Source organism: Saccopteryx leptura, chromosome 1 (assembly GCF_036850995.1).
Source record: "Saccopteryx leptura isolate mSacLep1 chromosome 1, mSacLep1_pri_phased_curated, whole genome shotgun sequence".
NCBI lineage: Eukaryota > Metazoa > Chordata > Mammalia > Chiroptera > Emballonuridae > Saccopteryx > Saccopteryx leptura.
In genome coordinates this window covers 372,665,951-372,693,942 of record NC_089503.1, presented here as the reverse complement: position 1 = coordinate 372,693,942, position 27,992 = coordinate 372,665,951, and the positions used below count along the sequence as shown (strand labels likewise).

At 42.2% G+C, this 27,992-nt stretch overlaps 2 protein-coding genes across 9 annotated transcripts in view; one reads left to right on the top strand and one right to left on the bottom strand.

The window, feature by feature from the left end:
- Window positions 1-100: 100 nt before the first annotated feature.
- CENPQ (centromere protein Q) lies at window positions 101-18,473 on the bottom strand. 6 transcript variants are annotated; one of them, XM_066359236.1, is made up of 10 exons: window positions 18,393-18,473; window positions 18,019-18,127; window positions 13,043-13,177; window positions 11,468-11,513; window positions 10,175-10,301; window positions 9,163-9,231; window positions 6,389-6,518; window positions 2,365-2,484; window positions 2,156-2,230; window positions 101-854 (listed from the first exon to the last, which is right to left on the bottom strand). In XM_066359236.1, exons 3-10 carry the CDS (start codon window positions 13,142-13,144, stop codon window positions 723-725), a joined length of 801 nt encoding a protein of 266 aa, XP_066215333.1. In that variant the 5' UTR covers window positions 13,145-13,177; window positions 18,019-18,127; window positions 18,393-18,473; the 3' UTR covers window positions 101-722. The 6 variants fall into 6 exon arrangements, with proteins under 6 accessions (XP_066215333.1, XP_066215336.1, XP_066215335.1 ...); XM_066359239.1 differs by having other exon boundaries at window positions 18,028-18,127; XM_066359238.1 differs by having other exon boundaries at window positions 18,019-18,123; window positions 18,393-18,454.
- Window positions 18,474-18,566: 93 nt separating this feature from the next.
- MMUT (methylmalonyl-CoA mutase) overlaps window positions 18,567-27,992 on the top strand; it is a 45,063-nt gene continuing 35,637 nt past the window's right edge. The window contains exons 1-3 of one of the 3 annotated variants that reach the window (XM_066359228.1): window positions 18,567-18,718; window positions 22,865-23,289; window positions 25,301-25,668. In XM_066359228.1, the coding sequence (XP_066215325.1) occupies window positions 22,905-23,289; window positions 25,301-25,668 (753 nt within the window). In that variant the 5' untranslated portion in view covers window positions 18,567-18,718; window positions 22,865-22,904. The other 2 variants (XM_066359229.1, XM_066359230.1) reach the window with 2 other exon arrangements.

Here is a 27,992-nt window from a genome sequence, read left to right as displayed (position 1 = left end):
GAGGCACTCATATACTTTATATAAAGGTACAGTATCAAATTTCCTCTGCACTAACCAATAAATGAGCTCTACTTAGTCATGATAGATCATTCGATTATGGTTCTTCTTCCTATTTTTTTTTTTTTGTATTTTTCTGAAGTGAGAAGTGGGGAGGCAGAGAGACAGACTCCCACATGTGCCCGACTGGGCATGCCCACTAAGGGGTGATGCTCTTCCCATCTGGGCTGTTGCTCTGTTGCAACAGGGGTCATTCTAGTGCCTTAGGCAGAGAGGCCATGCAGCCATCCTCAGTGCCTGGGTCAACTTTGCTCCAATGGAACTTTGGCTGTGGGAGGGGAAGAGAGAGATAGAAAGGAGATGGGGAAGGGTGGAGAATCAGATGGTTGTTTCTCCTTTGTGCTCTGGCTGGGAATCGAACCCAGGACATCCACATGCTGGGCTTACGCTGTACCACTGAGCCAGCCGGCCAGGGCTGTTGTTCTTATTTTATGATTTCAGGCAAATAATCGGAAATACAGCAACATAAATGTGAGTTCTTAGATTTGGCAACTGCTAACAGTAGTTTTCAGGACTACATTAAATGCTAATGGTAGACCGACAGAGGCTAATTTTAAATTCCCTATTAGGAAATAATAAATCCTGAAGAAGCCTCAGTCTCTTTGTAGGTTAACAGTTTCAGAAATTTATAAATATTAAATTTTTAACAAATAATCTAACATTCTTTAAGAGGCATCCAGTCTCTTATAGGCTTCTTCAATGAAATTGAGCAAGTTCTTCGTCTGAGATGAATTATGGAGAACATCAAAGTCTTTCAGAAGAGAATTCTGGTTTGGAATTTGCGCCAAAATTTCTTCCTGTGGGTAAAAGAGAATAATTAGTTAAAAATATTTTTATAGACATAAACTGACATGTAACATTAGTTTTAGGTGATTCAGTATATCCCTTAACATCACAGTGACAAAATTATTTTCTAGTGATGAGAACTTTAAAAGATTTATCTTTCTCTAACTTTCAAAAATACGTTATTACTAAACTAGTCACCATACTGTACATCCTCATGACTTATTTTATAATTGGAAGTTTGTACCTTTTGACCACCTTTACCCATAGAATTAGTTTTTAATCTTATTATGAAAAATATCAGATGTATGTTCTGGAATGGTATAATAAATCTGTAACCATCACTCAATTTCAATAACCATCAATTCACTGCTGTTCTTCTTTCAAATCTGTATTATTTGTTTTCCCTCTGCCCATTTCCACTCCTCACACCCCAGGTGAATTATAGATAGAAAAATTTCAGGCCCTGGCTGGTTGGCTCAGTGGTAGAACATTGGCCTGGTGTGTGGAAGTCCCAGGTTCGATTCCCAGTCAGGGCACGCAGGAAAAACAACCATCTGCTTCTCCAGCTCTCCCCACTCATCTCCCCTCCCACAGCCATGGCTCATTTGAGTAAGTTGGTCATGGAAACTGAGGATGGCACCATGGCCTCACCTCAGGCGCTAAAACAGCTTGGTTGCCAAACAACAGAGCAACAGCTCCATATGGGCAGAGCATCACCCCCTAGTGGGCTTGCTGGGTGGATCCCAGTCGTGGCACATGTAGGAGTCTGTCTCTCTGCCTCCCTACCTCTCACTTAATTAAAAAAAAAATTCAAATTACTTTTTGAGAAAAACAAAGATTTTCTACCACTTTAAACATTTATACTATAAAATCTATTAAAGTCCTTTGAAGAGAGATAAGTTAGTGTATAATCCACTACTAGTAAGACATAATACTAATTTATGAAGAGTAGCCATTGTTAGAAGCATAAACAAAAGCAACTCTAAGAATTTATTTGTAGAAATATATCTTAAAGTTACTACAAACATGTGTAAAAATATATGTATAAGGGCATACTCATATTATCTGTAACTGCAAAAATGATTTCCATCAGTAATTCACAGTTTATATTATGTACATCCATACAATGGAATATTATACAGCTACTGAGGAAAACAAGACACATCTACATAAATTGACAAAGATGGATGTTCAAAATATAGTGTCAAATGAGAAATAAATGTGTGTAAGTTGACACCACAAATTCCATTTTTTATTATACTATGCCATTCACAACTGAGGATACAATTAATATAGTTAAGTCGGTACTTACCTGAAGTATGGGTGCTTTCAGACTCTTCTGAGAAAGTTCTGGAAGGGAGAGTACCCCACTATCTGTTTGAAACATCTAAAGTAGACAAAGAAAGGTACAGATCATTTCAAAAGACCAATCTGTTATTACACTCCAAAGTTGTCTTGCTAAAATGTGAGCACTACCGCCACCCCCAGGGCGCAGCGACAGCAACGCGGCCTCCACAGCACCTGCTTCGCCTTCTCCTCCGCTTCCCCCACCTCCCTGGTCAGAAGGTGAATTCTGTCCTTTAGGCTCTGAATACTCCCAGTCACTGACTCTGTGGTCTCTGCTATTTTATCCACTTCCTCCTGAGTCAGAAAGAGAAAGTTTCAAGTTAAATATTTTATAATGTAAAACCCACAAAGATAGTTAATATACATATACATACTTTAAAAACATCTCATGTATTAAAACACTACTAGAAGAAACTGGTAAATACATTTTTGTTTTTCTTTCAAAAAAACAAATCTATCATTGAAATAATACATTATAAGGAAACAATTCCCTGAAATAAAAAGATATAGCCCATGTACCAGAATGTTTCCTCAAAAACTCACCAAAGATGCTAGCATCAGATTCTGGAAGACCCGTGTAAATCCAGCAGAGCCCAGGGAGTGATGGCCTAACCCTCCCATGTCCTGTCTGCTCACCCCCCCCCCCCCCACAGCATCAGATTCTGGAAGACCCACGTAAATCCAGCAGAGCCCAGGGAGTGATGGCCTAACCCTCCCATGTCCTGTCTGCTCACCCCCCCCCCCCCCCACAGCATCAGATTCTGGAAGACCCACGTAAATCCAGCAGAGCCCAGGGAGTGATGGCCTAACCCTCCCATGTCCTGTCTGCTCACCCCCCCCCCCCACAGCATCAGATTCTGGAAGACCCACGTAAATCCAGCGGAGCCCAGGGACTGATGGCCTAACCCTCCCATGTCCTGTCTGCTCACCCCCCCCCCCCCACAGCATCAGATTCTGGAAGACCCACGTAAATCCAGCGGAGCCCAGGGACTGATGGCCTAACCCTCCCATGTCCTGTCTGCTCATCCCCCCCCCCTCCCCCCCCCCCCGCAGCATCAGATTCTGGAAGACCCACGTAAATCCAGCGGAGCCCAGGGAGTGATGGCCTAACCCTCCCATGTCCTGTCTGCTCACCCCCCCCCCCACAGCATCAGATTCTGGAAGACCCACGTAAATCCAGCAGAGCCCAGGGAGTGATGGCCTAACCCTGCCATGTCCTGCCTGCTCCTTCCCCCCCCCCCCCGGCAACATCTGATCCTCTTAGTATCTCATTTTGCCTTTTCCAGATTGTCACACAGTTGTAATCATAGGGTACCTAGTTCTCTCAGAGCCAAGCGCTGGGCTGATGCTCTACCACTGAGCCAACTGGCCAGGGCCAGGAACCCTGATTTATACTTGGTTAGTCAGAGGTACAGGAGGCTTAGGCTTGCAGCTAGGATCTGGGGTCTGAAATGGGGGGGAGGGCAGTTTTGTGGAACTCAGGGGTCTGTACTAACTGCAGATAGCGTCAGAATTGAATTAAAATGTAGGACAAGCAGAGAAATGGAGAGTTGCTTCGTTTGGAAAATTCACATATTTGACGGGTGTCAGAAGTATAGAAAAAGTTTTTTCCCCCCCATTTAATGGTATTTATGCTTTTGGCACATGGAGGTCCAACTTTAGCTTTAAAACAGAAATGTCTCCCAATATTACAAAAGTCACACTTTTGTAATATTGATCATTTACTATCTCTGATCATTTTTAAGTAATTTATAGTAATGTTAAATGTTAAGCTAACACTCACCATTATTATACTTTAATTTTTAAAATTTATTGATTTTAGAGAGAGAGGGAAAGGGGAGAAAGGGAAGGAGAAAGAGAGAGAGAAACAGCTATTTGTTGTTTCACTTATTTATGCTTTCATTGGCTGGGATTGAACCTGCAACCCTTGTGTATAGACATGACGCTCTACCTGGCCAGGGCTGCAAATGTCAGCTTTTATCATTTTTAAAGTTTTATTTATTGATGAGAGAAAGAAACATTCATTTGCTGTTCCACTTATATGTGCATTCACTGGTTGATTCTTGTATGTGCCCTGACTGGGGATTGAACCTGTAACCTTGACGTATGGGGACCATGCTCTAACTAACTGAGCTTCATGGCCAGGGCACCATTATTATACTTTAAAATAACGTTAAGAAAAGTCAAACTCATAGAAACAGAGTAGGAAAGTGATTACCAGGGTCTGGGAGGTGGCAGAAATAGGGAAGGGATATTAAGAAAACAGACTTTTAGTTATAATAAGGTCTAATGAGCTAATGGGAAACATGGTGATTATAAGTGAAAACACCATATTGTGTAATTAGCTAAGAGCAGAACTTAGATGGGGAATCTTTTCACACTCAGTGCATACATATATGAAGTCACCACATTCAGATATCTTACCATTTTATTTGTCAGTTATATCTCAATAAAGCTGAAATGTAAAAGACACTGGGAGAAGATGAAACATGATTGTTAGGTTCAGCCCCAGGGTCCCTTCCTAAAAGTAAAAGCCTCAAGCAGCCAGGCTGACGTTTAGCTGGCAGTCAGGGGAGTTCCGGAGCTCTCCACCCGACAGTCCTGATTGATGTCTCACCTCCACCTGACTGCCGACATTCTGCCAGCTAGTCACCTCTCCTTCACTTACAGAATGTTCTGTTGCTTGGCCATTAGCCAATAACCCTCCGCTGTTTAACCCTTCCAGTGTTCAACCCCCGCAAGTTTCCCTGTGCAGCGAGAAATAACAGCCCAACTCAGTCCTGTGTAGGCCGAGGCTTTTCTCTGGTCGGGCCTGACGCCGCCAGGTTCTCAGCCCGTCTGTTCATCCTTCCTTTGGCGACCTATCAAGAACCTCACCCCATGAAGAGTCACGCAATCACTAAAATAGACCACCCTATTAATTTACAATATATAGGGCCTGACCTGTGGTGGCGCAGTGGATAAAGCGTCGACCTGGAAATGCTGAGGTCGCTGGTTCAAAACCCTGGGCTTGCCTGGTCAAGGCGCATAGGGGAGTTGATGCTTCCAGCTCCTCCCCCCTTCTCTCTCTCTCTCTGTCTCTCCTCTCTCTCCCTCTCTCTCTCTCCTCTCTAAAAATGAATAAAATTAAAAAAAAATTACAATATATAGATTTGTTGCTCAGAAACTAGTCCTTTCAACGTTATCTAAATTATATGGAAACAATTATTTGTGAATTTTGAAATATTAGAAATCTTTGGGAATGCATTCCTTGCATAAACTCCTACCACCTTGTACTTACTGAATTGCTAACGGAGACTTAAGTACCCCGTCTACAAACACTTTAAAATGACTAAGGGATATACGGTCCATTATGCTTTCGTTTATGATTATTTAATACTCCTTAAGGCTGTTTCTCTCTTTCTAGTTTGCCTGTACCATTTAAAATATTTTTACATTACAGGTGACATGAAATATTATAGTAGTTATACATGTATAGTAAAGTGGTTAGATATTTACATGACTGATGATCTCCCAATAAGATGCTTTTCTTAACTGTTCGACTATCAGCTAATTAAAAGGCTGACATTGATGTCAGCTAATGTTATCTCCCATTAGCTTCTACAGAGTCATGGTTAAGGACCATGCTCTGATGTCGGATTGGCTAGGTTTGCACTACTACTTTATGCAGTTTGCCTAAGGTTCGCCCAGAAATGTCTGTATGTCTCTTTTTCATTTGCAGAATGAGGATAATGTGGATCTCTCTGAAGTCATTGTGAATACTAAGGGATATAACTATAGGAGCGTAGAACAGAGTCTAGAACAGAGAGAGCCCTCATTACAGGTTAGCTATGATGATAACAGTGACGATGACTGTGTTCCTAACAATAAAGTACCACATACAGGATGGAAAAACTAATGTTTACAAGTTCTGGAGCACTTAGTGGTGAGTTCCTATAATTTGATAATCAAAGATACTAAGATAGTTCAAGTAAAAAGTCTAGTAAAAAAGAAAAACAACTACTTAATATCTAATATATAGAAATACTTTTAACTTGAGATGCCCAAAGTTTAGGTAAAGTTTTTGCTTAGATTAAAAAAAAATAATGAAAAAATCTGGTTCAAGATCTAGTATTTATTACCAGGAGAATATCATAATTAAAAAAACTTTTTGGTCTTTTCCTGTCCCAATTACTGACTCCCTGTTCAAATCTCACACCTGCAGTAACGCCAGGCCTTCCTCATTAGCTCTGTGACGCTCCCTTTCCGTCTGCAGGAGACTTGACACGTCAGTTAAGTCTTTCAGCTCCCGGGGAGGGACTTTTAGGGTTTCACACCGTTGTAGCAATCTTAAGGATAGAATAAAAAAACAATTATTAGCCTGACCAGGCAGTGGTGCAGTGGATAACAGCGTTGGACTGGGACGCAAAGGACACAGGTTTGAAACCCCAAGGTCATCAGCTTGAGCGCAGGCTCACCAGCTTGAGTGTGAGACCATAGACATGACCCTATGGTTGCTGGCTTGAGCAAGGGGTCACTGGCTCAGCTGTAAGCCCCCCCCCGGTCAAGGCACATATAAGAAAGCAATCAGTGAACAACTGTGGTGCCACAATGAAGAATTGATGCTTCTCATCTCTCTCCTTTCCTGTCTGTCTGTTCCTATCTGTCTCTCTGTCACCAAAACAAAACAAAAAAACTCCAATTATTAGTTATTTTTGAGTAACATTAGTATTATTTTTGTGCCACCACTTGGTCAGGCAAGTTTTTGATTTCTTATTTATGAACAGTTTCTTCTAAAAGTTTATTAAGTCAGTTCTGTGGAAGGGTATTCCACTGTTCCAAATATTCTAAATAGTGGTCAGAATTTCAAGATTCTTTGAAAATCTAATTAAACGAAAAGTACAGCATGAATACAACCTATAACAGCAATAGCACCTAACCAGCAACCCTGTTTGTCTGATCACGAGGCTACCATATGACACAGACTGTATCCATCCTAACAGTGTTGCCACAAGACCATCCCAAAGACAGGTGTGTCACCTCAGCTGGGCCAATCAGAGGCCATCTCCCAGACTTTTCTAACTTAGGCTAAGAGGATAAGCATTTCCTTTCCCCTCTTTCTTCACAAGGATGAGAGATGTAGGGACTAGGATTCTAATCTATTGAGTACAACGTGTCTAAAAGAATGAAGCCAAAATGCAGACAGAAGCAGAGATGAGACTAATAAAATATGAAATAAACGAGTTCCTGTGGTCAATACCAATTTGGGAGATGCTAGGCTAAAAAAATGCAATAAATTAATTTACTGCAGGACTTTTAATATGCTAATGTACCAAAACATAATTCACTAAATATCACTTTTATTCACACAGCATCTTTAAGAATGTGTTCCAAATACTTTGAAAAATGTTCCTATAGGAAAAGTTATTTAGAGATCCAGTTAATATCAATTTGCTGAGGCTGTACACACTGCTATGTTAGTAAAAGGGAAAGTATCGTGAGTATTGTTATTTGGGGAATGAAAGAAAGTGAGCTGTGAGCAAAAATGAAGCGAAAATAGGCAGCCTTTGAAATAAATCTCCGTGGCTGCTAACACTGGGGACACAGCTGTATGCTGAAGAGAATTCAGTCTTTTCTGATGACCCAGGGTGATCACAGTGAAGAGCAGATATTAGGCACTGTAATATTCTCATTCACACGTCAAACACGATTACTTATCCTACACTAAAATGAGCATAAGGAGCCGCACCTTTATTAAGTATTATTTATGCATTAGCTTTTCCAGTGCACTCCTTCCACATTGGGCCGTCGTTCCGATAAGCCATTTGCAGGCCTGCTTCTAGCAGTCTTTTTTTCTTCTCTGCCCCCTCTTTCCACAAACTCCCACCCCGGCCCAATCCGCCCCACCCTTTCCACTTGGTGACTATCCTTGAGAACTACACTTCAAGTATGCAGAATGTGTCCAGTCTTCCCAAGCCTGAGGTACTGGGTCATAACATCTCTAAGCACACTAGTAACTAATATCCTTCTACAGTATGAAAAAAAAACACGTGCAAATACTAGGAAAAGTAGTCCCTGAAAACTGTTGACAGTGGCATGGCTTTATAAGAACTCATGGGAAGAAACCACCATTTGTGACTTGCCGCAGATGAACAGTAATATCCCGGAAAATGACACTTGTTGCCTGTGCAAATAATGGAATGCAATATGAAGTCAAAGAAAAACACAGTGATAGGCTAACTATCCTACAGGATAAATAAGAGTGGTGAACTGTTAACTTCAGATTGTTCAAATGAAGTTGAAGGGAGTTTAAGATATCAAAATATTTTTCAAATCTCAATGCAGAAAAGTGAATTATGGAAGCAGGTATTTTGTCACTTTCAGATTCTTCCTTTATAAATTCTCTTAAAGAACTCAGAGTTGCATAGTTAGGATAGAATTACATTACCAAATTGTTCCTCTTTTTAAAATAACAACAAAAACCCCAAATGAGGCCCTGGCCGGTTGGCTCGGGAAGAGCGCTGGCCCGGTGTGTGGAAGTCCTGGGTTCGAATCCTGGCCAGGGTACACAGGAGAAGCGCCCATCTGCTTCTCCACCCCTCCCCCTCTCCTTCCTCTCTGTCTCTCTCTTCCCCTCCCGCAGTCAAGGCTCAACTGGAACAAAGTTGGCCCGGGCGCTGGGGATGGCTCTGTGGCCTCTGCCTCAGGTGCTAGAATGGCTCCGTTCGCAGTGGAGCAACACCCCAGATGGGCCAAGCATCGCCCCCCTGGTGGGCATGCCATGTGGATCCTGGTCAGGTGCATGTGGGAGTCTGTCTGATGCCTGCCTCCCCCAGTTTGTCACTTAGGAAAAATACAAAACAAACAAACAAACAAATGAACAAAAACTCCAAATAAAAAACTTATATTCCACAAATGTCTATTCTGGCAACAAAGACAGATTCAACTTTTAGTAGATATGTTTTAACCATTTCCATCACATAACTATATTACCTTTTCTTCAGACAGTTGAGATGATACTGAATTTCTTCATATTTTCTACCTTTGTTACTCAAAATTGCTCTAGAAAAAGGGATCAAATAAATATTAGTTTGTAACACAACTAATAGAATCTGTTTACTTTTTCTTTACAATTTCTCTCAAGTGCCTCTCCTTACTAGCCAGGCACAATCCATCACTTCTTTTACTCTGCTTTTAAGCAGAGGTATAATCAAAATTCTTTTAATCATATTATAATGTATTTTATTTATAATTCAGACTCTTCTGATGGATTTCAGCTCCTTGATGGCAGAATCCTGATTTTCTTTGTATCCCTTCTGACATAGTAACTTCCATCTAACGTGTCCATTTCGACTCGGCTTCTTCCTAAAGCATCCTATTGACAGCACATGTTAAAGTGTACAGACCAGCCCGACCAGGTGGTGGCACAGTGGATAGAGTGTTGGACTGGGACACAAGGGACCCAGGCTTGAAACCTGAGGTCACTGGCTTAAGCGTGGGTTCAGCAACTTGAGTGCAGGGTCTCTGGCTTGAGCGTGGGATCATAGACATGACCTCCTGGTCCATGGCTTGAGCCCAAATGTTGCTGGCTTGAGCAAGGGGCCACTTGCTCTGCTGTAGCCCCCAGTGAAGGCACATATGAGAAAGCAATTAATGAACAACTAAGGAGACTAAGGAGCCTCAACGAAGAACTGGTGGTTCTCATCTCTCTCCCTTCCTGTCTGTCTGTCCTTATCTGCTTTCTCTGTCTGTGCCAAAAAAAAAAAAAAAAAAAGTGTACGGATCAGGCCACATGGCTTCATTTTTATTTCCTGATGGAATTCTAAGTTTCTGAAGTTAATAAAGACTTTTTGCTAAAGCTAATGCCATTAAAAGACATTAACTATATCTTCTGAAAGAGAAAAAGAAGCCAATCACCATAAAGTACATAATAACACTTAAAAGAAGACTGTCTATAGGAAACGTAAGTAGAGATCCAGAGTAAGTGGAAACATTTCATACTCACATTATTGCCGTTTCCATCACAGTTTGCAGCTGCTTTCTGCTCCCGGAGGAGAGAGGCCGCCAGGCTTTTCCCCTGCCGGACGCCGTCTTCACCCGTCTAAGGCGAGTCTGCTCCGTCTGTCCTGTCTCTGGTGACAGAGAGACTCAGGTCAACTGAGAATTTCTGTGTTTTTACTAAAAAGTGATTGAAATATAAATTTCTCTAAAAAAGCGAATGGAAGTATGAGAATCAAAATATTATAAAGCTTTAGAAACTGTTTAAGTTCCTTTTTATTGCACCCCCATAACATGCCAGGCGCCGAATATGAATATGGCATCTAGTGTTAAATAAAGTAAACTAGTTTAACTAAACTAATATTAACTGATACTGCAGATGTAAACGAACCTGATAATTTTAAATGAAGAGGCAAGCTGCAATTAGTAGGATTCAACATAAATGTATGGTTCTCAGAAATGACTTGAATTAAAGTCTGTTAATCACTGGGTTGTACACCTTCAACTAATATAGTATTTAAAAATAAATATAACACAATATTTATTTTTCAACTGTAACTGAAAAGTAAAAAATGATTAAAAAGAGAAAAGACTAGAAAAACCATTTCTATTAAATTTTGGATGGCAACTGGACCAAGAGACTAACCAACCCGAAGCAGACAGTCAGGGGTCAGCAGACTGTGGCCCGTCCCACTTACACGGGATAACAGAGTGAACAGAGAGGATCTACGATCGGCTCACGTGAAGATTTGTTTTGGAGAGAAGAGAGATTAAACAAATAACTATAAGAATGCAAAGTGTTACAAAAGCAGAAATACTGTGCACTCTGGAAGTATAAAACCAGATGATGTAACCTGGTCTTGGGTGAGGAAAGGCAGGGGATTCTTCCAGGAAAAGGCGATAGTTAAGTAAAGGTGAATACTCCCAACGAATTCACTCTGAATAAAACCAGTGGACCAAACTCATTCATGCAGCGCTAGCAGAACAGCGGCCTGTTTGTCCTGAAGAGAAACCGGGTGTTTCTATGTATCGCGGATCAGTAATAATTCAGACTGTGGGGTACTTCTTCTCTAGCTCTTATAGAAACCTACATGATATTTTGCTAGAGATGGTAAATAAAATTTCAGTTGACCAAAATAATTGACTAACCAATACTACCTGTTCTTGCAGAAATGAGAATGCTGCTGTTTATTAGTATATTTTGCAGAACTCATACATAAGATGCTATAATTTTCTCATGAAAAAAAAAAAATAGGTAGCTTGAGAAAGATAGGTTAAACAAGATATAGAAAAGAAATACCTTCATTAGACAGATGATTTTTATTTCTTTTCACTGTGTTTCTAACCTGGTGGGGAGAACACGGGTACATACACAAAGAATTAAACATTAGGTAAAAATATATTGCTTTCACAAAAGGTTTGTCATGTGTGTTGAAGAATATTCATATACCTTCTGGCTAGGCAGAAAAAGTATATTGCCATTTCTTTTAATTCTTTTTCTTTCTTTTTTTTTTTTTAAAGAAGCTGGAAACGGGGAGAGACAGTCAGACTCCCGCATGCGCCCGACCAGGATCCACCCAGCATGCCCACCAGGGGCGATGTTCTGCCCACCAGGGGGCGTTGCTCTGCCGAGACCAGAGCCACTCTAGCGCCTGGGGCAGAGGCCAAGGAGCCATCCCCAGCGCCCGGGCCATCCTTGCTCCAGTGGAGCCTTGGCTGCGGGAGGGGAAGAGAGAGACAGAGAGGAAGGGGGGGGGATGGAGAAGCAAATGGGCGCTTCTCCTATGTGCCCTGGCCGGGAATCGAACCTGGGTCCCCTGCACGCCAGGCCGATGCTCTACCGCTGAGTCAACCGGCCAGGGCCTATATTGCCATTTCTACAGAAAAAAGGTGTATATTTGTCACAGGCACAAAATATACTAAAGCAATTTCTAGACAGTGGTGATAATGTATAATAGAGTTTCATTTGGTATCAAATAATGTTTTAAAAAAATCATTATTCGACCCTGGCTGACTGGCTTTGTGGTAGAGCACTGGCCAGCATGTGGATGTCCTGGTCAATTTCTGGTCAGGGCACACAGGAAAAGCGACCATCTGCTTCTCCACCCCTCACCCCTCTCTCTTTTCCTCCCGCAGCCATGGCTCAGCTGGAGCAAGTTGGCCCCAGGCACTGAGGATGGCTACATGGCCTTGCCTCAGGTGATAAAAATAGCTTGGTTGCTGAGCAACAGAGTAATGGCCTCAGATGGGCAGAGTATCACCCCATAGGGGACTTGCTGGGTGGATCCAGGTGGGGCACATGTGAGAGTCTGTCTCTCTGCCTCCCTGCTTCTCACTTAAGGAAAAAAAATAAAAGGAATCATTATTCATTTTGCCAGTGAAATAGTGTTACATACTTTACCTGCAAAACAGAGGCCCTGCTTACTACAGGGTAAAACACAGAAAAAATTGATTATTTAGTCATTAATTTTTTTAGAAGAGATGGGTAAAATCATGGTAGGAAAAAGCTAATTCCCACCAAACTAATTCTTCTCTATCTTAATAAAAATCTTGTCCACCATCTGACAGATTTTTGTCTTTTAACATAGGAATGCCATAGAATTTGTACACTTTATTCCTAGCCTTTCCATTTAAACACCTCACCAAATGTCCTATGACCCGCTCCTCCCCAAAGAATTATCTGATCAACATCTTCAGAATTGAAGTAAAAGTTATCTGAGACCTTTTACAAACCATGCTGTAACAGCTCCCACATAACAATATGAATTCCTATAATTTGCAGTAATAGTGACCTTTAGTCTTCAGACACCCCTTTATAGGAAACAGATGGTATGTCTAATAGAGTTCTGGATGGTAAACTAGATATTTTCATTACCTCTTTCTCTGATAACTCCACTTCCTCCTCATCAATTTTTCTTTTTGGTTTTCTTTTTAACTGTTGAGACCTCTTCTTAGAAGCATTTGCTTTACTAGACATCTTGATCTAAACAGGACAATTCTTCAAAAAAATCTGTAAGGATGAAAAGGACACAAAAAAGATGCTTAAGACTTGCATATTTTGTTCAAAAGGATACCTATAAATGTTCCTTTTAAACATTTAAAAAGAAATAACATTTGTTCTTATTTGAGTAGGGATGTCTAATTCAATTTCACTTCTAGGAAGTTCTTCCATTTGAATGGCTTTTAAAAATCATTTTAAGATGCTTTTGTATCTCTAACTTTATACTCCCCCATACAATAACATTATCTCCTTGTTTATATCCAAGAAATAGAAACATAAATTGTTCAATTATCTTACTCTGGTCACAGATAAACAATATCTACCCTGTTCACAAAAATTAGGGGATATTTTATCGCTTCATATTCATTTTGAAATATCTTCTAATTTTTGTGAGCAGTATATTATCTCACTGATATCACTCAGGTCTTCTTATTTAAGCCTAGTGGATTCATCATTCAACTTATCCCAAAGATGGAAGGAGATAATTTTTAGAATTATACCATGAATCTATGTTGGTCAGATTCACGTGGTAAATTCACTCATAAAGATTTAAGCTATAACTCAGGGGTATGTGCATGTTAACAAGAGCACAGAAGCATACTGATTCCTCTGTCCTCTCCCAAATTAAGAAACAGGCATAGAGTTGGGTTGGGGATGTCAATGACAAAATTTACAACTCCTTTTCTCTATCTTTATCCCTTTATCACCAAACTCATTTCTGCTAATAGGAACAGAGGAATAGGATATTTATTCTTGCATTTGGCCATAAGGAGTAGATAGCCAGAAGTTAGGTACAGTATACCTAGAGATGTAAATACATACATACATACATACATACATATGTGATATATACATTATATGTATTTTTAGGCATATACATAAGTTAGATATATAGATAAATCAGTCACCATTCTATTTTTAAACTTCAGACTTAATTATATTAATACAGTTTAAATACATATGTAGATTTAGACAGACAATACAAGGGGTACTCTGGATAAATTTATCACCCCCCCTCCCCCAGTAAGACTGACAGAAATAGTGGGAAAGAATTGGTTCCAAGACCACAGAATTCACTTGTGGACTACATGCGAGATCAGTTATAAAAAGTAGCGGAAGCTAAAAGGGACTTTACCTCGGTCTTGAAAAATGTGGTACCTTACTCTACAGCCAGTCGGCTATGTTCCATTCCTGAAATGCCCGAGTCTCTCAACTGACATCCCTGCTTTATACCTCCCCCACTAAAAACCAACCATGTGAACGTTTCACCTGTGGACCTCTCCTGGGAGGGCTGCCAGACAGCAGTGCAGGTTGTTCACTGAGAAAGAGTACCCAGGTCAGGAAGCAAATGAGGGCCATCTGTAGTCCTCACTCCACTTGGCAGCTTAAAAACGGTACAGATTCCTTTTCACTCCTATCATTGACACGTGAAGTCCATGTCCCCTGTCTTAAATCCTGGCAGACTCTGCCGCTGTTTGAGCAGAACAGGGTGGAAATGATTCTGTACCAGTCTACTGGCCTAAACATGAAGAGACCGGCAGCTGCACCTTCCTTTTGCTTGGAGTATTTTCTCTCTGAGCCCAAGGACCATGCTATGAGGAAGGCCAGCACGGAGAGGAACTGAAGCCCCAGGCCAGCCACACTCCCCACCAAGAGTGCGCATCAACCTGCCAGGCTGCTGCATGGACCTGAGCCAATATGCTGCGGCTGCACAGCGCAGAAGAGGTAAGAGTCAGTCCTAGCAAGTTGTTTCCAGTCTCAAATTCTGGAACCCAATAAGTGACTTAAAAAAAAAGAAATCCTTCCCGATACCTGCCTTATAATATCCAAATTCTTTGCCATGCCATTCCCGTCCTTAGCGGTCTAGCCCTGCCTAGCTTCCATTCTTCTCTCCTACAGCTCCTTTTGAATCCCCCTCTCTGGCTAGATTTGATGACTTCCTGAGCACACTCTGAGTAATGAACACACTGTGTCCTCTACCAGAGCGACTCTCTCCTGAGTCTCTGCCCATCCTCCCTGACCAGGGGCCACCTACTTCTCAAAGCCTTCCTGATCAGTCACTTCATTGTTCTCTTAAGTCTGTAGGTCCTGATGGTCTCTAGCTTTCAGCCGTCATTTATAGTTTAGTTTTTAATCACTTTTTTCTGATATTTCTTCAATAACAAAATTCACTACTACTCCAAGTTGGATTCAGAAATTGCAAGTATTCATTTAGAAACTTTTGTAGTAACTTGACAACAGTTTAATGTATATTGAATCTGATAATAAAATAATTGGCTTTTTAAAAGTTTTCATTTTTCTTTCTTTATAAGTGAGAGGACGGGAGATGATGAGATAGACTCCCCCGTGACGCATCTGGGGTCTATGCTCATTTATCAATGAAGCTATTTTTAGCACCTGAGGCTGTCAGACCAACCAAGCTATCTTCAGCACCTGGGGCGATGCTTGAACCAATTGAGCCATTGGCTGTGGGAAGGGAAGAGAGAGAGAACAGGGAGAGGGAAAGGGAGACAGGCACATGGTCACTTCTCCTGTTTCCCTGACCAGGGATTGAATCTGGAACGTCCATACATTAGCTAGACCCTTCATTTGTGTAGAATTATTTTTTTCTAATAAGCAGACTTTCTTTTTTAGAGCATTTTCAGGTTTACAGCAAAGTGAGCAGAAAGGATCGAGTTCTAGTATACCCTGTGCCTCCTTCCACCACTATCCTCCCCACTGCCAACACCCCACATCACAGTGGCACATTGCTATAATCAACGAACCTACTTCAATACATCACACCACCCAAATCTAGAGTTCACATTTCAGTTAACTTCTGGTGTGATTCATTTTATGATTTGACTAGTAATTCATTTTTAATTTTACAAAAGTGTTAGTTGTGACTGATTAAAAATTAAAAAGCAGGCCCTGGCCATTGGTTCAGTGGTAGAGCGTCGGCCTGGTGTGCAGGAGTCCCGGGTTCGATTCCCAGCCAGGGCACACAGGAGAAGCGCCCATCTGCTTCTCCATCCCTCCCCCTCTCCTTCCTCTCTGTCTCTCTCTTCCCCTCCCGCAGCCAAGGCTCTATTGGAGCAAAATTGGCCCGGGCGCTGAGGATGGCTCCATGGCCTCTGCCTCAGGCGCTACAATGGCTCTGGTTGCAACAGAGCGACGCCCCAGATGGGCAGAGCATCGCCCCCTGGTGGGCATGCTGGGTGGATCCCGGTTGGGCGCATGCGGGAGTCTGTCTGACTGCCTCCACGTTTCCAACTTCAGAAAAATACAACCCCTCCCTCCAAAAATTAAAAAGCAAAAAAACCCCAAACCAAATATTGGTCTTTTATCACAGTTTGAGAAACACCGTTTTTATCTATACCTACTTGAAGCAGTAAGCCATAATGCAAAAAGTTTCTCCACCTTGGCCCTATTAACATTTTTTTTTTTTAACAGAGACAGAGAGTCAGAGAGACGGACAGACAGGGATAGACAGACAGGAACGGAGAGATGAGAAGCATCAATCATCAGTTTTTCGTTGCAACACCTTAATTGTTCATTGACTGTCTTCTCATACGTGCCTTGACCGCGGGCCTTCAGCAGACTGAGTAACCCCTTGCTCGAGTCAGCGACCTTGGGCTCAAGCTGGTGAGCTTTTGCTCAAACCAGATGAGTCCTTGCTCAAGCCGGCAACCTCGGGGTCTTGAACCTGGGTCTTCCGCATCCCAGTCCGACGCTCTTTCCACTGTGCCACCGCCCAGTCAGGCCCTATTAACATTTGAAACAGGTAATTCTTTGTTGTAGTTGCTGTCCTGTGCACTGTAGGATGCTTAGTAGCACCCCTGTCTTAGAGTAAGTAGCCCCTTCCCTGGTTGTGACAACCAAAATTGTCTCTAGACATTATCAGATGTCCTCAGCAGTGAAATCGCCAAAGAGTGAGAACCACTGCCAAGAGTGAGCCAGGGGTGAGGAGAAACTGCCCGGGTTTCAAATCCTGGCTCTGCCATTTAACTAGCTGTATAGCCTTGGCCAAATACATTTACAGTACTCACCCACTGGTAAAATAGGTTAATTAAAGTACTAACATCAAGGGCTTTTGTAAAGCTAAAACTTAGTAAGGAATATATAAAGTACCTAAAAAAACATCTGGGACATAGTAAAAACTCAATAAATAAAAGCCATAATTTCCTATCACTACTGAGCTAGTTGCAGCTCATACAAAAAGGAGAAATTTTAGATCCCCAAGAAATCAGTCTAGTGATAGTGGGTAGAGACAGATACAAAAACAGTTAATATACATAATTATATACATTGTGACAAATGTATGAAACAAATGAGTGAATGGCCATCTCAAAATGGTGTGTGAGAGTAAATATACAATATCCACAGCAAAGAATATTTGAATTGTGAAATTCTGAGCCAGAAGGAAGGAGGATAAAGTCTTCGACAGAAATCAGCAAAATCTTAGTGGCAGGACAACTTGAAAGAGACTGGTGTGTTCAGGGACAGGAAAAGTTCAGCAACACTTTTACCACGCATGTGAGGAATGGACAGAAATAACTGGAATGCCAAGGTTGCGGGTTCGATACCAGCCCCGGGTACATACAACGGGGAAGCGACCAGTGAATGCAGGACTAAGTGGAACAACAAACGGATGCTTCTCTCTCTCCTCGACCCCCTCCTCTTCTTCCTTCCTCTCTAAAATCAATTTAAAGAATTAGAGTTGTATGCTTTATCGTGTAGGAAACAGGGAGGCATCCTAGGTTGTCTTGTGTCCTTACCGCCTTGAAACTAGTGGAAACCAAGTTTCAATCCACACCTTTGGGTGGGTGGAAGAAGTGAGCAGCACCACGTCTAGCAGAACACAAATATACAATGTTTACCTCCTGGCAAGTGACGCCAACGGAGGGCGACGCCGCAGACTGCAGAGATCTCAAGGCCAGAGACACCAACCTCTAAGGCTGCACTTCGTCCCACGACTGGCTGGGGGCGAGATTAAGAATGGAGGACGGGAGTGAGGAAGGGTCGGGGAAAGGAGAGAAGAGCCATGCGTGGCTTCACCCCCTTCTCGCGAATCAATTCCATCTCTGGCCCCGCAGGGCTGCCCTGTTCGGATTTCCCTCCCTTTGGAAAAGTCACCTCCCCCTTCTCAAATGCAAACCGCAGAGTTTGCCACAAAGACGTGAGTCACAAAACCTATTCCCGCCTGGCCCCACTGGCAGGGTCAGCGCTCTCCCTACTCACCAACCTCAGGAACCTTTCAGAAGCCGCGCGCAGAGCAATTCGCGCCCAAACAATCAAAAGCCAAAGAAGCCCGGAAGCGGTCTGGTAGGGACCGGAAACGCCTGTAGTGGGAGGCAGGCGCCAGCCGCGCTCATGACGTCAAAGCGCGCCCGCGAGAGCGCGATGGGATTGGCTGGAAGGAGGGCGGAGTCGATACACGCCCCCCGACTCCGGCTGGCTTCTGCTTTTGCTTGGTGGGGGCCCAGCTATGGGGACTTCTGACTGGTAGGGCGGAGGGTTCCGAGGTTGAGCCGCGCTCTTGCAAAGCCGAGGTCGGAGATAAACCGGCCAGTGAGTAGGACTGTGCGCCGTGGGGGGCACGTCAGCCTTTCCAATCCCTCCATTCTGATGTCCTCTCTCCTTACCCCTGTCCTCTGAGCCTCTGTCCTTCCCACCCCGCAACGTCCTCCTCCACCGTCCTGCTGTGACGGGATCCCGCTCTCCTCTTCCCCTAGCCTGAGGTTTAGCTTCTCCACCGACCCCTCACTTTCACTGAGCCCTTTGGGAGTTCGGAGGTACCGCTGGGAAGAAGGTGTTTTTAACGCCCCGGGGGCCGTGCCGCCATTTCCCCTGGCCACCCGAGCACCCCGAGGTTTCTGCAGGCAGAGGTCACTTCTTGGACGGTCCCAGAAGGGTGCGTGGTTCCACATGGTACTGTGAGGGTTTTTTTGTTAGAGGTGGTGGTACTCTAAACGACTTACTGTCTACAGGTGCAGGGAGCGGTGAGAGGTGGAACAGGAAAGAGGTCTAAACTGATATAAAACTGTAAATTAACTAACTTATTTCAGTTAGATGGGGGAGCAGTTTGTCAGAAGCTCGAAATCCTGGGCAGTGTATGTGTGTCAAGATTTAGATCACTTGATGATTTTCGCCCAGTATGTTCTGTGTTGAATGACTTATTCATGCTACTGCAATATTTAATTTGTACGCTGTTTGGTCATCTCCAACCCACACTGGCTGAACACTGGCCGGGGCTAGTTCTTGAAGTATTAATGTGGAGCTACATGTAAACAGCCCAAACTGGAAAGTTATTTGCTTTTCATGTTACTTCTTTGAATGCTTGAAATCTCTCTTGATGGATTTTCTGAGAAAATTTGGAAGTCCTGTTGCCGTCAGCAGTAGTTGTGTTTTTATCTAAGAACGATGTCTGTTTCCAACCTGTACCAATTTGTCATGTGATTTTCAGGAAGTCATTTAGATAGGGCCTTTCCAATCGTTTGTCCAGGTTTAGGAAAGGCCCATGAGTATTTTGTGCGAAATAAATGTGATGTTTCCTGTCTGCAGTCTAGTCTCAGACAGTTTTCAAATTACCTTTTATATCTTTTCAATTATAATTTAATTATTTTTGTCATCCACTTTTGAAGCTAGTACATGTAGTGTATGTCTTGCAAGATGATGAATGACAAGGACCCTGGGGATTTAGTAGAATAAAAATCATAGTAGCTTTTAAAAAATAATAGGAATTGTTTTTGTTGTATTTACTTTAGACTTTATTCCATGAATTTTTTACCTATTTGAGCATATTGTATTTACTTTTTTTTTTTCTTTTTCTGAAGTGAGAAGCAGGGAGACAGACAGACTCCCACATGTGCAGACCGGGACCCACCGGGCCTGCCCACTAGGAGGTGATGCTCTGCCCATCTGGGCTGTTGCTCCATTGCAGCCAGAGCCATTGTAGCGTCTAAGGCGGAGGCCATGGAGCCATCCTCAGCACCCAGGCCAACTTTGCTCCAGTGGAGCCTTAGCTGCAGGAGGGGAAGAGAGAGAGAGAGAGAAAGGAGAGGGGGAGGGGTGGAGAAGCAGATGGGCGCTTCTCCTGAGTGCCCTGAATGGGAATTGAAACCGGGACATCCACACACCAGGCCGATGCTCCACCACTGAGCCAGGGTGTTGATGTTTCTAACTTTTCTTTATTATAAGTAAAACTATAGGGAACACGTATTTTTGCAGTAACTTTCCCAGAAGTGATGTTTTCAGTGGAATGGCATATCGTTTCTGAGACTTCATGTACGTATTTGTCTTCTAAAGTGTTTAAAGCAGTTAATACTCCCACCAGTGGTTTATGCCTTTTGTTTCACAACCCCCTAACAAAAGTTAGGTATTCTTATTTTGAGCTTTTTTAAATTGATAGGTAAGAAATGGTATGGAAAATAGAATTTTAATCTCATATTACTTCTTGACTTATCATCCACTGTGAAACAATATGGCACGATGACTATGTTAATAAGATTTAATAAGATTTGCATCCCGCCCTGGCCGGTTGGCTCAGCGGTAGAGCGTCTGCCTGGTGTGCGGGGGACCCGGGTTCGATTCCCGGCCAGGGCACATAGGAGAAGCGCCCATTTGCTTCCTCCCGCAGCCAAGGCTCCATTGGAGCAAAGATGGCCCAGGCGCTGGGGATGGCTCTGTGGCCTCTGCCCCAGGCGCTAGAGTGGCTCTGGTTGCGGCAGAGCGACGCCCCGGAAGGGCAGAGCATCGCCCCCTGGTGGGCAGAGCGTCGCCCCCTGGTGGGCGTGCTGGGTGGATCCCGGTCGGGCGCATGCGGGAGTCTGAGTGTCTCTCCCTGTTTCCAGCTTCAGAAAAAATACAAAAAAAAAAAAAAAAAAAAAAAAGATTTGCATCCCAAAATCTTTTAAAATACTAGGCTCTAACAGGTAGTAATGCAGATGAACAGTTTACTGCTTTGCTGTGTGCAATTTTGATCAAGGTATTTGATTTCTTTATTTCTCTGGACCTTAATTTCTACATATATAAAATGATGAAATTGTACTCAATGGAACTTAGATACTTATTGTAATACTCTGTGCTAGTTATAGGGTATATATATAGCTCTAATGTTAGAGTAGTACAGTATATAGACTATCAGAGAAGACATAAATACATATATAGAGAGATGTATATGTGATTTTACATAAACATAAATTGTATCCTACATAAATGTATTTTAATATAAGCATAAAATATGTTCTAACATGTTGTCATATGGGACACGATGGATGTATAAATAGGGAAACAGAATTTGGTAGATTGCTGAAGAGGCCATTTAGCCCAGCTTGTGCATTCAAGGAGAAGCTGTATTTCTCCATGTATAAGACGCACCCTCTGCCGAAAAATTTGGGGTGTAAAAGCTGGGTGCGTCTTATACAGTCATGGTATTTCAAATGCCATAGATGGAACTGAGGACGAGGCAATAATGAAGGACCAATGAGGACAAGCTAATGGATGGGAGTTTTGACAGTGATGAGGAGTTGAATGAATTATATAATGAATAAAACTTGAGTTCAATAACTTTATGTAATATTTTTTTTTTCAAATTTCGGGCCCCAAAATTAAGGTGCGTCTTATACATGGGAGTGTTTTATACATGGAGAAGTAATGGTATTAATGAAATTCAAGGACTTTGAAATGAGACTGCCCAGGTTTAAATGCTGGCTCTTTTGTGCCTCAGTTTTCTTGTCTGTAAATGGGATAATAGTAGTACCTACAACTTGCTGTTGTGAAAATTAACATTGCTACTCTATGTATAACGTTCTTAGAGCAATGCCTGGTACATAGAAAGCCTTACATACCTGAGATGATGCCCTAGCCTGACTTAGCCAAAGAACACTGTAGGTAAGTGGAAGACAAAAATTAAGTCAGAGAACTTTGACAACTGTGGGTAATCCAGTATTTAGAGAACACAAAATGTGACAAGGGCAGAGATGAATCCGAGAGGTGAGCAGGTCATGAAGGGCTGGAATGCCCTTGTGCCTTCCTTACAACATTTTTGTCTGATAGCCAACACAATGCCTCTCATGAAGTAAGTGTTAAATGAAAACCTTTTGAATGAAAAAAAATTAAGAGGCTATATACGATATATATGCTGTAGAGTCTGGAAAATCTTAAGAGTGGTCCTGGCTGGTTAGCTCAGTGGGTAGAACGTTGGCCTGGTGTGCGGACAGCTTGGGTTTGATCCCCGGTCAGGGCACACCTGAGAAGTGACCCTCTGCTTCTCTTCCCCTCCGTCTCCTCCTTATCTCTCTCTTCTGCTCTTGCAGCTAGTGGCTCGATTGGTTTGAGCATTGGCCCCAGATGGGTTTGCTGAGTGGATCCGGTCAGGGTGCGTGTGGAAGTCTGTCTCACTATCTCCCCTCTTCTCACTTAAAAAAAGGAGAAAGAAAAACCTTAAGTGCGACATCAGATTGGCATTGATGTCAGTGTGTAGAATGGATTAGAGGGGGCTAAGATTGATCAATAAAACCTGCTAAGAGGATATTGAGGAGGAAGACTGGAACAATAAAAGCAGTTGTGGAGAAGAGGGATCGAAGTTATAAAACATCAGGGACAGGAAGCAGAAAAGGAGATGAGAGGAAATCATACTGATACAGTCTCTTCCTCACCAGTGGCTCCCATTTTGCTTCTCTCATAAGTACGTATGCATTGTGCTTTTTTTCCTAGGTCAGTTTTTGTTTCTGTCGGGTGTTTTCCGTGCTCCATCATGTTGAGGGCTAAGACTCGGCTTTTTTTGCTTTCACCTCATCACCTGAAGCAGCTAAAAGAGTCATCGGGCTCCGGGCTTTTATGGCAGCGACTTCTGCACCAGCAACCACCCCTTCACCCAGAATGGGCTGCCCTGGCTAAAAAGCAGCTGAAAGGCAAGAATCCAGAAGACCTAATATGGCACACCCCCGAAGGGATCTCCATCAAGCCCCTATATTCCAGCAGGGACACCAGGGACTTACCTGAGGAACTGCCAGGGGTGAAGCCATTCACACGTGGACCGTATCCCACCATGTACACCTTCAGGCCCTGGACCATCCGCCAGTACGCTGGCTTTAGCACCGTGGAAGAGAGCAATAGGTTCTATAAGGACAACATTAAGGGTGAGCTTTTAATGTGAGATACAATATTTATGAGCAAACATACACTTTCTTTTTTGAATAATTTTAATTTATTGGCGGATTTTAGAGAGAGAGGAAGGTGGGGAGAGAGAGAGAGAAAGAAAGAGAAACATTGATTTGCTGTTCCACTCATTCATGCATTCATTGGTTGATTCTTGTATCTGCCCTGACTGGGGATCAAACCTGCATTGGTGTTGATAACTGAACAACCCGGCCGGGGCGTTTTATACTTTCTAATCTTGGCTTTTTTTGAGGAGAGGCTGATTAATTTCTACAAAGATAATAGTGATTTTTTAATTATGTAGTTTAGATTATACTCTGAAAAAATGAAAGGTTTTCAACTTCCATGGGCAACAGACAAGTGAGCCAGAATAAAATATTAAATTTTTGAAAGCAAACGACTTACATGCATATTGTGTAAAAGGAATTAGGTAAAGTGAAGTAAGCAGAAAAGAGATACTGGCTTTGCCTTTGAAAAGCTTTTAATAAACATTTTAGGGTAGGAATAGGAGGGGAAAATGGTTTAAGTGATGCCTAAAGAAAGTAATAAACAATACTGTGGTACAAATATAGGCAGTGCAATCTGTCATTCATTCTCTGAAAATCATATTTACTGTTTCTTCTTTCTGATCTATAATAAAATCATACTGTTTGCTAAACTTGAGGGTCTTTAAATTTGTATTGGCCACAGAGGACTGAACTTACTTCGTGTAGAATTTTTTAGTTTTTTGCATGATTTTCATAGCTGTTTCCCAGAATTTTTTTTTTCTTTTTTCTTTTTTTTTTTTTTTTCATTTTTCTGAAGCTGGAAACAGGGAGAGACAGTCAGACAGACTCCCGCATGCGCCCGACCGGGATCCACCCGGCACGCCCACCAGGGGCGATGCTCTGCCCACCAGGGGACGATGCTCTGCCCATCCTGGGGGTCGCCATATTGCGACCAGAGCCACTCTAGCGCCTGAGGCAGAGGCCACAGAGCCATCCCCAGCGCCCGGGCTATCTTTGCTCCAATGGAGCCTCGGCTGCGGGAGGGGAAGAGAGAGACAGAGAGGAAAGCGCGGCGGAGGGGTGGAGAAGCAAATGGGCGCTTCTCCTATGTGCCCTGGCCGGGAATCGAACCCGGGTCCTCCGCACGCTAGGCCGACGCTGTACCGCTGAGCCAACCGGCCAGGGCCTGTTTCCCAGAATTTTTGACTAGCCAAGACATCTTGTAATGACTATATTAAATAAAAGCAAAAATAAATAAGCAAGCATACAAGTACTAAATACTGTTAACTATGTATAAACAGCCAGATCTTTATGTAAATCTTAAAAGTATTTTTATTAAAAACTGGTATGATTGGAAAAAAAAAGTCCTCAGATGGACATGAAGTAAGTGAGGTAATGTTTTGTTTCATTCTTTTTTTTTTTTTTTAATTTTTATTTATTATTTTTTTTTACAGGGACAGAGAGAGAGTCAGAGAAAGGGATAGATAGGGACAGACAGACAGGAACGGAGAGAGATGAGAAGCATCAATCATCAGTTTTTCGTTGGGACTCCTTAGTTGTTCATTGATTGCTTTCTCATATGTGCCTTGACCGCGGGCCTTCAGCAGACTGAGTAACCCCTTGCTCAACCCAGCGACCTTGGGTCCAAGCTGGTGAACTTTTTTTGGCTCAAGCCAGATGAGCCTGCGTTCAAGCTGGCAACCTCGGGGTCTCGAACCTGGGTCCTTCTGCATCCCAGTCCGATGCTCTATTCACTGCACCACCACCTGGTCAGGCTGTTTTGTTTCATTCTTACCATGAGGTCTGGAAGTCGTGCATTTTAGGACATGGGAACAACTCTTAGGAAATAAAATATCTATTTAAATTTGTTTTGACATTTAGGAGCATAAAAATGTTTGTTTTAGAAGTATACTGTAAGAGGAATTAGCACTTAGTAGTGATAGGCAAATCAGCTTACTTATATGCCACACTCTTTAATCCTACATTTTTTTTTTTATCTATTTAGCTGGTCAACAGGGATTATCAGTTGCCTTTGATCTGGCAACACACCGTGGCTATGATTCTGACAACCCTCGAGTTCGTGGTGACGTTGGAATGGCTGGAGTTGCAATTGACACTGTAGAAGATACCAAAATTCTTTTTGATGGGATTCCTTTAGAAAAAATGTCAGTTTCCATGACCATGAATGGAGCAGTTATTCCAGTTCTTGCAACTTTTATAGTAACTGGAGAAGAGCAAGGTGTACCTAAAGAGAAACTTACTGGGACAATCCAGAATGATATACTCAAGGAGTTCATGGTCAGAAACACTTACATCTTTCCTCCTGAACCATCCATGAAAATTATCGCTGACATCTTCCAGTATACAGCAAAGGTATCCTTCTTGGTTGTTATAGGTATTGCAGTGGTTCTTTGTAGGAAGTTTTATACAATACCATAACCGAATTTGAATTTGATAAGTGAGTCTGAGTAATAGTTATAGTACAAAGTAAGGGTTTTTTGTTTTGTTTTGTGTTTAGTGTACTAATTTTATGGTCTGACATTACCTGTAGGAATCTGAACACTAGACATTTACTATATTTTCTCTACTGAATAAAATTTTTATTCTCTGATAATTGTTCTAATCTGAGTGCAGTCATAATTTTTACTTCTTCCTTTCTCTCTAGAGTTCAGATTCAGCTGTGAATAGACACTGCTGTCAGACAGATGGGGATCAAATATCAGCTTTATTTCGGCTAATAATTGTATTAGAAGGTATCACTTATATCCGCAGCCACAATGAGGTTCCTAATATTTCACCCTGACCTGGGTTCACCTTTCCCAGTCAGAATGGTGGGAAAAGAAGGGGCTTAGAGTGTTCTTGTATTAGAAGCAGTCCCTCCACAGGAAACCCAAAGTTTCTTCACTTTCCTCTGAGTAATTCATGTACATTTCCACCCTTTAGTCACACTTTGCTTTTTGATGGAATTCTGTCCTTCTGAACTTTCAAATTAGACTGTTGTTTTATAGCAAAGGGCAAATCTCTCCTCCACCATCAAATCTTGATCTCTTCACCTCATATAATTGCTGTTATCTCAGAACTTTGTAAGCATTGCTCACTCTCCTCTTGATATTTAGCCTTCACACTTTGCAATTGTATTTATTGTCATCAAGTCCATTCTGCCCATGTGAAGTGTATCATATAGAACTGTACATTTCTATCACCGTCTTCAGTTTCAGGAACGTATGCTGAGGAGGATTGCGCTCAGCAGCACGGGACAGACACAGACACACAAGTAGCAGAGTGTAAGCTAACCAGGAGGCAGTTCTGTCATGTAGAAGAGTGGTAGGGTGGGCTGTCAGGATCCAGCGGTCATCAGGGTTCCAGGCTCCTCCCACCTGGCTTCTCTGTCAGCGTGCCAGCTCGTGGTTAAGGAAGCAAGTGGGCCAGGTGTGTCTGTGTGAGGAGAGTGCCCAGCTCCTCTGATAACAAACCGAACTTCTCCTTGTGTATCTCACTGGGCACACGCAGTGGTGGGAGCCGATGGGAAATGTAGCTCTTGCACATTGACACTCTGGATGTATGGTTCAGGTACTGCAGAAGAGTGGACAATGCAGCAGTCTGTGCTGTCACCTACTTAAGACATTCACCTTGTAAAAAGATCCTAATGTCATCTACGAGTTCAGAAGTGCTGTATATAGTACTTCATATAAGTGATGAAAGTGCCAGTTTCAGATATGGATCAAATAATGCTGCATTAAAGTACTTTGTAAATTTTTGTATTACTCCTTAAATTTTTTAGTTGTAAAAATACACATAGCATAAAATTTACCACCTTAAGTATTTTTAAGTGTGCAGTCAGCGGAATGAAGTACACTCACGTGACTGTGCAACCATCACCACCATTCATCTGCGGAACTATTAACCTTGCAAAACTGAAACTCTGTGCCAGTTAAATAATAACTTTCCATTTTCACCTTTCTGACCTTCTCCACAACCACCCTTCTACTTTCTAGCTTTATGACTGGACTACTGTAAGCACCTCCTATAGATGGAATCATATAGTATTTGACAGGTGTATTTCACTTAGCGTAATGTCCTCAAGGTACGTCCATGTCGTAGCATGTGTCAGACTTTCCTTTTCAAAGCTGAATAACATTTCAATATTCTAGTATTTTTATTATTTTTAAAGAAATTCTACTAAACTCCTCTTGGTGGAGAAGCACCTGTTTGTTTCCTTCTTATTTGTAAACTCCAGATATCCTCAAGTAGTATCTCAGTTCCATGTAATTCAATCCCCTTACTGCTTTTGTGAGGGAACCATTTTTTAAAGAACTTTTGGTTAGTTATACATAAAATAGTTGCCAAGATAACCCATACCATGTGCTAGAGCCACTGATGTTTTTGTGTGTGCTTACTGTATACTGACGTAATACTGAGTGGTTTAGCTGAATCATTTAATTTAATGCTACAACAACTCCACGAAGAAGGTTCAGTATTATCTGTATTTTATACTTTAGGAAGCCCAGGAATAATAAGGCTGAGAAACTTGCCTACAGTCAGTCTCATGGCTAGTTAAAGGACTAGCCATGGAATTTGAACTGTCCCTTAACTGGCCATGATTTCAGCACCCATGTTCTTAACCACTGCACTGAATTTCTGTCATTTAGTTTTTATTATTTTATGTTTGGTTAATTCTTGGGAAAGATAGTAATTTT